The 13213-nt window shown below is 37.0% G+C and overlaps 2 protein-coding genes across 2 annotated transcripts; both read right to left on the bottom strand.

The window, feature by feature from the left end:
• Window positions 1-90: 90 nt before the first annotated feature.
• Window positions 91-6995, bottom strand: LOC116214054 (probable serine/threonine-protein kinase PBL3). The gene is made up of 6 exons (XM_031549294.1): window positions 6608-6995; window positions 1593-1924; window positions 1304-1439; window positions 1069-1205; window positions 848-971; window positions 91-759 (listed from the first exon to the last, which is right to left on the bottom strand). The coding sequence occupies exons 1-6, from the start codon at window positions 6645-6647 to the stop codon at window positions 440-442; spliced, it is 1089 nt and encodes a 362-aa protein (XP_031405154.1). The 5' UTR covers window positions 6648-6995; the 3' UTR covers window positions 91-439.
• A 1642-nt stretch (window positions 6996-8637) lies between these two features.
• Window positions 8638-9621, bottom strand: LOC116215230 (transcription factor PRE3-like). Its single transcript, XM_031550865.1, has 2 exons — window positions 9289-9621; window positions 8638-8899 (listed from the first exon to the last, which is right to left on the bottom strand). Exons 1-2 carry the CDS (start codon window positions 9433-9435, stop codon window positions 8750-8752), a joined length of 297 nt encoding a protein of 98 aa, XP_031406725.1. The 5' UTR covers window positions 9436-9621; the 3' UTR covers window positions 8638-8749.
• Between the last annotated feature and the right edge of the window lie 3592 nt (window positions 9622-13213).

The following is a 13213-nucleotide window of genomic DNA, read 5'->3' on the forward strand; positions in this document are numbered from 1 at the left end:
TGAGTGTTGCTGGTATGGAATGTTAACGCCAATATTCCATGAAGAGTTTTGCTTTCTCGGAAATATATAAACACGGTCCATTTTGGGTGAACTAGGACTAGTTGCGCGCAGACATCGACTTAAAACACGGTCCTAAGTTTGCGAGATAATCACAAGACTAGAGTACTGTTTTGACGGTAATAAGCACATCAAAAACCAATTATCATGCTGGATGGTTTGCAATTTAATATGAAAATGCCGCACTGGACTTTGTCGGCAGCAAAGAGTATGGAAGATGGAGAGTTCATCAACGCCGGAGAGGAGATCTCATGGGGAGTGCTGCTGCCATTTCTAGTGGAGATCCCATGGGAGCAGTCGAATTAACAGGCGAAGGAGAGTTCTGCGTCGAACTCGAGGCAGGAGACTTCAACTCTGAGCTTGAGCCCGGGTAAGGTCCCCATCACTTGTACTTGTCAGTGGGGACGCTAAGCCTCTCGAGGATCACCACCACCTCGCTCATAGAAGGCCTTTGGCTTGCCTCTCCCACGCACTGCATCGCAAGAAGCGCCATCATGTAGGCTCCCTTCTGAGAGAACCTACCATGCAGTCTAGGATCCACAATTCGGAAGAGCCTCCGGGTGCTGGAGATATAGAGCCTGGCCCAAGCCAAGAGGTTCCTTTCAATCCCAACCTTAGTCCCGTCTATTGCTCGACGGCCTGACAGCAGTTCCAAGAGCACAACTCCGAAGCTGAAGACATCGCACTTCGTTGTCAGACGCCCTGAAAAGCAAAGTACATCATGGCATTGTGTTTTGTATTAAAAACCACCGGAAAATCGAGAAGTTCAGAAACAACAATTCATTCATACCTGTTTGGATATACTCCGGAGCAGCATAGCCTTGAGTACCCATTACTCGGGTCGATACATGAGTCTGATCTCCGGTAGGGCCAGCCCTCGCCAACCCAAAGTCAGATAGTTTCGCATTAAAATCCTGCAATATTGACCTCTTCTCAGCTAATCTCCCGATATACATAATACATCAACACAGCAAGGCGAGCATGTAGACTTTTCTAAAGTCTTCAACTTACCATATCTAACAGGATGTTAGAAGCCTTGAAATCACGGTATATGACTGGTTGTTCAGATTCATGCAGGAAGGCGAGCCCACGAGCAGCACCGATCGCTACTTTCACCCTTACTCCCCAGGGAAGCGGTTGTGGCCAGGCTGCAATTACATTAGGGTATGTTCAGATGCCATGGCCAGAAGGTCACATCACGTTTACAATTTATGAAGTTGGGATGGGAGAAGAAAGAGTGACTCACTTCCAAAAAGATGACTCTCGAGGCTGCCTCTAGGCATGTACTCGTAGACCAAAAGCCGGTGCTCTCCTTCCTGACAGTAGCCAATGAGCTTGACAAGGTTCGGGTGATGAAGTTGTCCGAGGTAGTTTACTTCAGACTGGGAGACAGATCAGGCAATCACAAGGTACTTATCGTTAATTATATACCGATCTCTTTTATATATCAATTTCATTCTTTTATTCGTTTGCTGCAAATGCAGCCCAAAGCAAAGAAGATGGTAGCAATCCTTATGGCACAAGAGAGAACTTACAAGCCACTCCTCATGACCTTGAGTTCCATGGGGTACAAGCTTCTTGACAGCAACAGCCATACCTTTCCCGGGTTTCGTAGCACGAAGGGTCAACTGATGGAGCCACCCTTTAAAGACGCACCCAAATCCTCCTTCTCCAAGAAGGCCATCAATGTGGAAGTCCTGAGTGGCGACCCTCAGCCTGTCGAACTTGAAGACCTTCAGGTAAGGGGATGCCAGTATTTCAGCTTCGGACCTTGGAGTAGACCTGCCATTTCCACTATCGATGGAGGTTGTGGTACTCGTAGGAGTGAAGAAGAGGCTGCTTGCCGGGGTAAGTACTTCAACTGATCCTATTAGAAAAATCAAACGCATGTTAGCTGCGATCCAAACCCGAATATGTACAGGTTATCGTAATTATATTATTGGAGTAATAACTATAACAGGAAGAAAAACATAATGGGGAAAAGAAATCATGGTTAAAACTACATATCATAATTTCATGAAGGATAACCAGCCTCAGAGACAGTCATATGTTGCTTCAAGCACCAAAATGAAGTTATCTATAACAGCAAGTGAGCAGGCTATCATGGACGCTTCACAGTAAATGACGGAAGATTAGTAATTGATGTAATGAGAATAAAGACGCAGAGTATCGAAATAGCCAGAATGGTTCGCCTTACTAATTCGAGAACACTCTTCCTTACGTGAGACAGGTATATTTCCTGATCGACCGGGATCTGAAAAGTCTCACTGGACGTACTTCAGCAACCTATGATCATTAATCCTAGTGTGTGCTGCTTTCAGCAACTCGAAAAATTAGCGGAGTCTCATCAGTCGTTGATTGCGCCTACTTATTTTTTCTTTAATGGTTTTCTATATTAGACCAGTTTAATGTGGAGTATATTTCACAAGAGCATAAGCATTACCTGTAAGACCAAAGCTATGAAAACTATGGTCAGATCTTGATTAAGATTCTATCTCCCAATATTACAAACCTTTGAGGCTAAGGCACCAATAATCGCTAATTTATTGAGAGTTACCAAACACATCGGAGAAGTAAAAAGAAAATCCTGGCCAAATATAAAAATCCTGCATATATAAAATGGTTGAGCTCATCATCCAATTAACTTGAATTTTTCGATTGAAGAAGGTTTCAACTGCTCAACGGAAATTTTTAACATAAGATTTTGCTAGTTCATGTGGGCTCACATCGTATACATAAGATAATTACGCTCATTCCCTAACAGCTTGAATATTTGCATCGGAGAATGATCCAATCTCTTGTAGGTCCAGTAGAAATTTCACAGGCTTATTTGACTCGTACCATTAGCCTAGGAAATCACCATTCATCTCCTTCAACTTCGTCTCTTCAATTGAGTTTTGAAATAGCATAGGCGGTGAATTTGGCACTGAAAGTTTCTAAAAATGGAAAAGCCGTGATTAAGTCAAGTTAATGCTATGTTTGATCCTTGTCTTGATATCTACGTACAACCCATATCTCTGAGGCTTGTGATGATCCATTTCTCTTGAAGCTGCAGCTGAAGAAGTGGTTTTTACTTTCTTTAGCTATTATTAATAAGGCACTTGGAAGAGCCGGAACTAGGATCTTGAGATAGCACAAGACTATTTTTGTTGTGGCGAATTAAGAAAGAATGATTCAGTTTTGATTTACAAGAAGATATGAAGGAAAGTCACCGTTCAAATAAGAATTTTACATAGATTTAAGAATAAGTTAGACGAGGCAAATGTCCTGTCAACTTTGTACTTGCTCTCTGATACTGGACAATGGACTATTATTGCAATATCCGAGGATACATTTCCATCTATTTAGAAAACTTACTTCCACATATAATGGTGAGATGTTTCATTATTAGTCATTACTGTTACATTATTCAACAAATGTTTTCGTGAAATACCCTCATTGTCCCTTGAGGTTTGCAATGATCCATTTCTTTAGAAACTACAACTGGAGAAGCGGTTTCACTTGCATTTGCTATTGCTAATGAACTACTGCACGAGGATGGAACTAGGACTAGAGACAGCACAAGCATGTTTCTACCGGGGCAAATTAAGGAAGCATGTCAGTACTGTTATGTAACATTTCCATGTTTGATTGTGAGATACCCCGTTGTCCTTTGAGGTTTGTTTGTAATGATCCATTTTACTTTCTTTTGCTATGCTCAATAAACAACTTCGACGAGGATGGAACCAGGATCTTCATCTTCGATAATGGACAATTGATGTATCTTCGTCATTGTAAAATCCAACAATATTTTCATTTAATGAAAAATTACTCACCAATATATGACGACAGTTTTATCAGTCATTATTGTTACGTAATGTTTCTATGTATAATTATGGAATATCCACTCTGTCCACTTTAGTGACTTTGTAATTATGGAACATTCGATAGCGCTCATTGAGAAAAAGAGGGCTTTGGCAGGCTATTTCAAGCCGATCTCCGACATAAGCTTTTGAATTTGATGGTTTGTAATGTATGCCCACCTATGCAATGAATGATGAACAAGGTTACAATGATATGTCTTCTTGCGTGATTCTTCTTCCTTACACTAGGAAAAGAATAAGGATTCCCTCCTCTTCTATATTTCGTGCTTCATTCCTTGATCTTCAATAATGGACGATTAATGTGTCTTTGTCATTGCAAAATGTAATAATATTTACATTTAATGGAAAATTACTCACTATTACATAATGACAGTCTTATCAGTCATTACTGTGTCTAATTATGGAATGTGCACACTTTCTACTTTAGTGACTTTGGCATATGCCATATTATGGATGGGTATGTAGCTGTCCCAAATTGGCCTGATAATTTATGTCAGTAAAGGGATCAATCTTTCGTTTTCCTCTACCAAGCTCTAATCTTCTCGACTCAATCTTGATTTAGTTTACCAAGTATGAGCTTGGTTGAGTTAATTCGAGTGTTCAATAGCGCCCATTGAGAAAAAGAGAGCTTTGGCAGGCTATTTCAAGTTGTTCTCTGACATAAGCTCTTGAATTCAATGGCTCGGCCCACCCGCGTAATGGATGATGAACAAGAAGGGTACGGTGATGCGTCTTCTTGGTAATTCTTCTTCCTTGTACTCTTTCTATTAAGAAATATTGCCAGTCAACTAACACAAAAAGCTCAAACTTGTCAGATGATGATATAATTTATAGTTTATAGTTTATTGATTTGATAGTTACAATAGCACCGATATGCCAAGGCAAATTCATTTTCTTATGGAAAGATCCATATCGAGCAAGACGATGCTTTTGAGATACGTCAAATCAAATATTTGTTGCCTTACTGAGACAATATTTCCTCTAATTAGCAAGTTTGGATGTGACTATTAAAACTTCTTATGGAGCATCCAAGACCAGACAGGCAACTGGCGTTCCGGAACCTTGCATTTCAAAGGATCTTGAAATAGCTATTGTGAGGTCCTTTAGGCTTCAAAATGATAGATCATTCTCTTCCCCACGACTTCACTCGTTGATCACCATCGCCTTCGACAGTCCATGCAATCTTATCTTCAACCACATCCACCGCAAGTTCAATGATCATGTCCCAGCTAGTACATCCCCTTGGAGTAATCTTCTTCTTAGAGGTTTCACTTAATGGAATGCATCTTCTTCTTCTTGTTTTTTTTTTTTTTTTGACAAGGTGGAGTAACTCTCAAGAGACAACTAATTATCAGTATCTTTACTTTCTTGTGTCTTTGCATATTAACAATGTGATGTTAATGGAAAGTAGATTTTCTGGTATGATTAAAGTTGTCAGCTTTTATTAAAAAGGATAGGGTAGTGTCACACGTCATCACCCGGTAATTAAAAGGTTTCAGGTTTGATATTCAGTGAATTAGTCACACTCCTTTATTAAATATTATAATTTCTATTTCATTATATTAAACTATTCGCTTCCTTATAATCAAAAAGTTGTCAACTTTTTGTTTGATGATGGCAGAGTTGAGACACAAGGCTGCGTTTAATAGCATATCATAACATAACTTTACTGCTATTATTATTATTATTATTTTCGGGGTGATGTTAATAACATAATTTTTATATCTTAGATAAGAAGGATTATGCGAGTCCAAAAGGTAATATAATGCACAAATTTCAGTCGTCTTGTTCCAAAAAATTGGATAAATTTTGAAGCGGATGAATTATCGGATAAACCGACTCAAACATCGGATTTTGCCTGGTAGGGCCGGTTGATTAAACAGTCTTTGAAGTGTAAAGGATCCATAAAAGGCCCAAAGGCCATTAGACCCAACCAAGAGATAGAAGTTCTTGGTGGTCATGCACCACCTCTCAGCCACACAGCCTTTGCTCTGTCCGGAACTCCACCGGTGAAGCTCCGGTCAAGTACAGCGGCAGGGGATGACCAAACTCGTAATCATGGACAGTGGAGGATCGGCCCGGCAATGAGCCGACCCAGAGACTCCCAAACAGGACTGGAGAGCAGAGAAAGAAAGGGAGCAGAACCTCGCCAGGAGAAAGCAAAAGCGATGGCGTGGGGAGAGGCCATCGCCAGAAGGTATATATGGCGGGGTCCACACACCAGAACAGAGACCGAGATACGACCTCGGATGCGCCCAGCCAAGGCCGGACGTGCTGGTGGGGAAGAGAGAGAGGCTGATGGTTCCGGTGAAGGGAAACAGAAGGAGAGAAGTGTATGTATGCAGCAAATGGCAAATACCGTTGATACGGTAATTATGATATCAAAAAGCTGAAAGCACACACAGTTCCCTTGTTCAAATTAATCACGCAGATCAATCCTTCTATCATGTTCATTGTTCATGATCATATATATATATATATATATAATCAACACGTCGACAATGGTTTCCGTATAAGCAGACACATAAACAGATTAAAGTTTCAAAATTTAACCAAAAATCCGACTCGAAATAGTCACTGAAAATATGATCAGCAGAGAGCTATAAAAAAACAGAGCATATCACGAACGTGTCGAACAGAACAGAGCGAAAAACAAGGTAAGGCCGGAGAGGGGACGAAAGTGTTACCGGAGGACGCAGCAGCCTGGTAGTTCAAGCAATTGCCCATTTGTGTTCCCTCTTCTTGTTCTCCTTCTACACACTGGGTTGGAGCTGTGAACCTGCAGAACAGAGGAAAGCAGCAAACAGCCCTGCAAAAATGGCAGTCTCTCAGTCTCAGACATGGATAGACATCTTCTCCCTCTCTCACTGTATGTGTGGGTAATTTGCTGTCTTTTTCTTCTTCTCCCCCTTCCTCCACTGGAGACTGATCAGATAGGACGAGGAGAAAGAAGAGAGATGAACGTTGAGACAACTCAACACGAGAGGCGGTTTCAAAAGTTGCAGAAGCAGACGAGACCAGGAGGAAAGAGACCCCTCTCCCCTCTCCCTCTTCCCCTCCGCCGGGTGGCGAGGGGGGCCAACTCTCTTTTGGTAATCCTTGCGCGTCATGACCAAAATGCCCCCGAAGGAGAGCTCTCTTCTTAAAAAAAAAAAAGATTCGGGTTCGATTCTTGTGCTGATGAAACTTTCCGATATCTCCGTATTTCCTTTTCTCTATCTCTTTGCTAGACCACAGGTCTCCCACTTAATCGAAAAAATCGATGTACAAGAGTAGAGGTCGCTCGCTCTGGCTCCCGGGTTTTTGAAGGGCATTTTAGACTTTTCCGCTAAAGTTGGATAATTTAATAGCCATTTTATCAATTATTAACTGCATTTAATTTTATTGTTATAAGAAAACAAATTTCCCAAAAGTGGGGAAAAAATAATATGTTTCATTTATTAATTTAGTTTTCAAAATTTAATGATACCTGAAGATTTCTTTTTCTTTTTTTTTGCACTTTATAAGTATATATATTACATTGAATATAGTGTCGAATGTTAATTTTAGATCGGGCTAATTTAACGACAATGAACTGCATATACAAAGATGATTGAAGAAATTCTACGATTCAAGTACCTTGAAGATTATTAGGATATTTGATAATGATGAAATAAATAATGACAAGCGAGAGAGAACCAATAATACCATTTCGAAAAGTAACAACAATAATTATGGTTTATTGCCCATTTCAATAGTACCTATTTATCGCACTGCTTGGCTATATAGTATTACTGAATAATTTTCTAGTGTATTTGTCTGTACTCGTTGATAATGGAAACTAATTAAAGAAGAATGGATTGGAGATAAATGTATTTCGCTTATAATGGGTAATGAATGGATTGGCATGTACAAACATGAAAATAACATTAAATGAGACTAAATTAGGAAGGCTCATGTTTGTTCTAACACGCCATTAAGTTTAAATTTTTTGGGTGAAAACACCATTAAGTTTATTGACATGTCATGGGTTACCAAATTGTTACCTTCCTATAATACACCCTCCAAAGAGCATACCCTTAGTGGTCCTCTCTTATTTAATTACTTGCGATTCCAGGTTATTATATGATAATACTGAGACATCTCAGCAATTCTCCCTAAAACTCCACGTTAAATTTCATTTGCAATTGATCGAATTGAAAAAAAAAATTATATCATGCATTATGCATTGATTTTTTACGTCAGTAACTTCTCGGTTTTAATTACTCGTGTTTTATAAATGAAAGAATACCATGTGAGTACTCGTTGTGCCTCAACCATTATATCATCAAAGAGCCTTTTATATCGTATTATAAATTTATATTCAAGTCTCTCAAAGTATATTATTAATTCTCTAGATACTAATTTTTATAAAATTAAAGAAAATAAATATGGGGATGACCCCAAATCCAATGGATTCGTTGGCCCAATCCTGAAATGCTTATATTCGACAGAAGATCTGCGGGCTTTTGATCCACAAATATCAAAAAACAAAGATAAAAAGGCCCAACTTAATGTTCTCGAATCACGTCTCTCAATTTCGATGGTTTTCTCAAACATCTGACTGGATCTTGATGTGCTATATGTATATGAAAATGCTCGATGAAGTTTCTCCATGTTTTCGAGTTAAAGCTTTGTTGCAAATTCATGAACGGAAATTTATCCGAGAGATAATATATATAAGTCATGAAGGCAATGATGAAGGAAAGGATCAAAGGATCAAACTGGTCTATTAATTTATCCAATTACATTGCATTCACTAGAATTATTTAACCGAACTAAAAAAAAAAAAAACTGTGTTGTATGGAACTTCATGGGGAAAGTAGGCTTCTGATGATGGCGGCCTCTGCCGAGTCACTGGTCGCCAGTAGTTCGCCAAGCCGCTCGCTCAGATCATCGACCTCTCTCTGCAAGCTTCTGATGTGGTTGCATGTCTCCTGTAAAACTTTCGCAGCCGAGACCTGTTAACGCATCAATATATCAGTCCATGACATTAACACTCACGTGCATGCAATATGTATGGTCAGCATAATACTTGAAAATTTTTCTACCTAATTAATCACCATGCGTCTTAATTAAGAGAATGTCAGCCTCGCTAGCCACGATATTTTTAACGACCTTCTATAGAAACTATTACTTGAAAAGTTAAGTTTTATGTTAGAAGCATAATTAAATGTTATGATAACAATAACAATAACAATGTGCCTCTAGGTCTAACTATATATATATATTATATATATATACCGATCTATGTGTAACTGTTCATACATATGTACGTAAATGTATATGTATATATATGTTTGAAATTTGAACTACTTGAAAACGAGGAGGATATGCAATGAGTATGCACCCTGTCGGAACTCCGGCTGTGGAGCTCGGGGAGAAGTTGCTGCAACTTGGAGACGAGGTCACGGATCTGATCCTCGGTGATCGCAGGGACATTGCTACCGCTGGAAGGGTACTGACCTGGCCTGGATCTTGACCTTCTTCCCGACATCTTTGGGTTTATATATAGAACAGTGAGTATGAGTGGTGAAGAAGAAGAAGAAGAAGAGTATAGACTGAAGAGAGAATGGTCAGAGAGAGAGAGAGAGAGACAGAAGGGAAAGAGAGAAGAGCTTTGGTCAGTGAGAGCTGACTGCAAACAACTGATGAGCTGAATTGCTAATGGGCGCTTATAGCTTTTCTGTCGAGAAGCTTCAACTTTATGAAGACAATATAATGCAGTAGAGAGAGAGAGAGAGATAGAGGTGTCAGAGAGACAACCAGTTATGGTGATACATAAGTTGATAAATATAATTATAATATAATCCACATAAATATCTATATATAAGCATTTATATATTATTATGGTACTTTGACTATGTAGAGATAAAACATATATACACAGAGATAATTAATCATCAGAGGGAGCACAAGAGGAAGCAACTACATATATGCCCTAGTGGGTGTTGTTAATTAGTTATATATATAGTGGAGTGAGTAAATTTTTGCATGGAGAAAAGCAATACTAGACTTATCTTTGATGAGTTTGATCCAAACCTATCATTTACATAATCAACTGTTTCGCAGTATGAATTCTTATCTATACTTGATGTGAGGTTTTGTTATATAAATATATATATATATATCATGAGATTGGGAAACAGCATTTTTCATTTATAATTTCTAAGACCAGGTCTGTTCAAATTTCATGTCTATGTTGTGTGAAATCATAAGGGTTTAAGGTGAGAATGAGAGGAGCAGGGAAGATGAGATAGAATCAAATTTTGGAAAAAGAAAGGGAGATATGCCTGCCATGTCTAGCTGTCTCTCTGTGTGCTTTTCTTTCCCAACTTGGCTTTCTATTTCTCCTCAATTAGGGCTTACACAATCCTACATACACATATATACATATATTTACTTATTTAATATTTATATATGTGTGTTTATATATCATGTATATGCATATTGTGAATGTACAAGTGTTCCTGTGTGCAGAACTAAACCATCAATCTATCTTTCTCATATTAATTTCCTAAGAAAACTCCACTTCCATGAATGAATTTTTTCTTTTTTCTTTTTTTGCCTTTTTATGTATTCATGCACTTCTTCCACCATATTGATCATCTGGTATAGGATATTTCTCGGTCGTTATTAATGTTACATTATTAATGTTTTCGCATTAAATTCACATCTTTGATGGATCTCAAAACTGATCCGGTCTCTTTCGTCAACCATAATTAGGGAGAGAAGATTGATCATGCGCATGAGGGGGTGGATCGGCGGGCAAGGCGGGGAGCACATGATGTCCGATCCAATGAGACAACTAATTAATTAATGACTGTTCTAAGATTCACTTTGATTTAATTATGCTTAATTACCCAATAAAAAAACCAAATAAAAGTCTCCTTGATATATTTTATATGTCTAGTACTATTTCATAAATATATATATATATGTGTATATTGTACGTAGAAAAAGAAAAGTGGGGTTCTCAGTAAAAGATTCCCAAAACTCTGAGCAAAATATAATTGAATATATACACACACAGAATGCATGCAAAATTTTATTCAATTTACAATTAAATGGACTTTTTTTATTTTTCCAAGTCCCATGAAAATTTAAATGGAGAAAAGAATTCCAACGGTGAGAATTAAAATCAGAACATCTTCATTCAAATCGAAAACAAAAGCGGATGACCACCAGTACGGTGGTCTAGTGGTTAAGCATCAAGCGTTTCGCTTAAACATCACGAGTTCAAATCTCACCGAGGACGTAGAGCTCGCCACTATGTAGGTGTATTATGGGATGGCGGTGGCCGGCCCATAATACTTGATCCAGTTGGCCTTTGACTTAATTCACTAGTGTGTTGGTGGGGCTGCGGTGACCAAGTTGAGTTAAAGTCTCAGCGAGTTATGGTGAAAGGAACATTCCGTAGCAGTTAAGTTCTCTTAATTGGGGCAGCCACAGCAAACTAATAATCCGACCTAGCCTTTTTATTGAGCGAAAAAAAAAACCGATGTATTAAACCGCCTTTCTCGGTGCCGTCTTACTTTCTCTTTAGGATCTCCATCAGGACAATTTCCGAGGTTATCAGCATTCGATTTTAATTTCTTTTATCTGGACCTAATTAAAAGTCATATTTTCCCCTTAGATGATTTGCTCCCATTTGCAATTTTAATTTGTATATTACGTACATATTTACCTTTTATCTGTGAATAATTAGTTTTTTTTTTCAGTATGATAGAACAATTGGTATTTTTATGCCTCTTAATTCGTACAATTAGGAACATATTATTCTCTTAATAATTTTAATTAATATTTGTTTAACGCCGTAATAACCCTGGCAGAGCACTGCTTTGAAACTAATTTTGGTGATACAAGGACTCAATTTGTCATTTTCGTTCAGTTGGAGGACCAAATTCCAGTTTTCATTCTCCCATCCCATTGTTTTAGTCAGTCAAATCTTGGGCCTTTTTAGGCCCATTAACAACTAAAGGTGGCCCATTGTGTGACCTGATTGAGATGGCCCTAATTTTGGGCTTCTCTGCAGGCCCATTTTTTCAGTGCCCAGGCTTCTTTTGACATACAGTCATAAAATTGGATCATGCATGATCCAATATGATCAGAATCTTTAAAAGAACTGATTTCAATAATTAACAGAAATCACATTATTGAAATATGCAATATATAATATATGTATACAAGTGTATAAACCCAATTGTTAAACTCTTAATATCTGCAAGGTCCACGAATTAACCATTCTGCAGCATAAAAGTTGTTGTGTCCTATTGGAAATGAACGTTGTTATTATCTCAAAACCGTTAGAAATATTTTCTTATATATCTCAAAATTTAGAGTGCACGCCGTGTTCACCTGAAAGACTGTATCTTAAATGCTTTTAAAGTTATCCGGTTTCGAGCAACACGAGAAAGCATAAGAAAACATTTCATACTCTCGCGATTTTTATTTAATTCTTCATTATTCTAATAATTTATTATATTATATTTATATATTTTATTTAAACTTTGATGAATAAAATAAATAAATAAAAGAAAGCAATTATGTTCGTATTTCTATTTATTTTATTAGGCAATTCAAAATTTAAAATAAATATATTATTTCATTAATAAAAAAGAAAACGAATTTATTACTTTCTCTCTTTATGCTTGATCCCTTTCGTTACTTTTCTCATCAAAGTGAAATATTAATAATAGCACATGATAAATTCGAGATGAGATCAAAAGTCAAATGATTTTTGAGTAATTTACCATAATATTTATTTTTCTCAATCCTATTCTATAAAAATTAATATATATATATATATATATATATATATTTCTTTATTTTGAATATTACAAAAAAACTTCATTTGTAGATTAGTGAGATAAAAAATAAATAATATATAGTCCATACATGAAGTGAAAAAATAGTGTTGTATATACTGTTTTGCTTTATATTTAATATTTTATTTTAGTATATTATATACTCGATTCAATTTTTAATGAATAAAAAAGAAGAAATTTCGTCATATACTAATGTTGTTTTGTTGGTATACATTAAAAAAATAAAAGAGCTATTTCATACAAAGATAAGGAAATGAATATGTCTTTTTATTTTCATAAATATTCTTTCATTCCATCTTGATTAATTCATTGATATCATAATCACTACTTTTTATGTATTATTTCCGATCTTGAGAAAAAAAAATTCTTCTTTTTTTTACTTTTTATTTTATTTCATCATTACTTTGATTATTGTTAATATTTCGTGACAAATTTACTGCTCATTAT

This window comes from Punica granatum, chromosome 7 (genome assembly GCF_007655135.1).
Source record: "Punica granatum isolate Tunisia-2019 chromosome 7, ASM765513v2, whole genome shotgun sequence".
Lineage (NCBI taxonomy): Eukaryota > Viridiplantae > Streptophyta > Magnoliopsida > Myrtales > Lythraceae > Punica > Punica granatum.

What these genes read in the sequence shown, in the direction of transcription:
- LOC116214054 (XM_031549294.1), bottom strand. Translation starts at nt 6,647, where the DNA reads ATGGGCAATTGCTTGAACTACCAGGCTGCTGCGTCCTCCG. An exon ending in CCAGGCTGCTGCGTCCTCCG is followed by an intron (nt 1,925 to 6,607) that starts GTAACACTTTCG and finishes TTTTTCTAATAG; the next exon opens with GATCAGTTGAAGTACTTACC. An exon ending in CTAACATCCTGTTAGATATG is followed by an intron (nt 972 to 1,068) that starts GTAAGTTGAAGA and finishes TCAATATTGCAG; the next exon opens with GATTTTAATGCGAAACTATC.
- LOC116215230 (XM_031550865.1), bottom strand. Translation starts at nt 9,435, where the DNA reads ATGTCGGGAAGAAGGTCAAGATCCAGGCCAGGTCAGTACCCTTCCAGC. An exon ending in ACAGCCGGAGTTCCGACAGG is followed by an intron (nt 8,900 to 9,288) that starts GTGCATACTCAT and finishes ATGCGTTAACAG; the next exon opens with GTCTCGGCTGCGAAAGTTTT.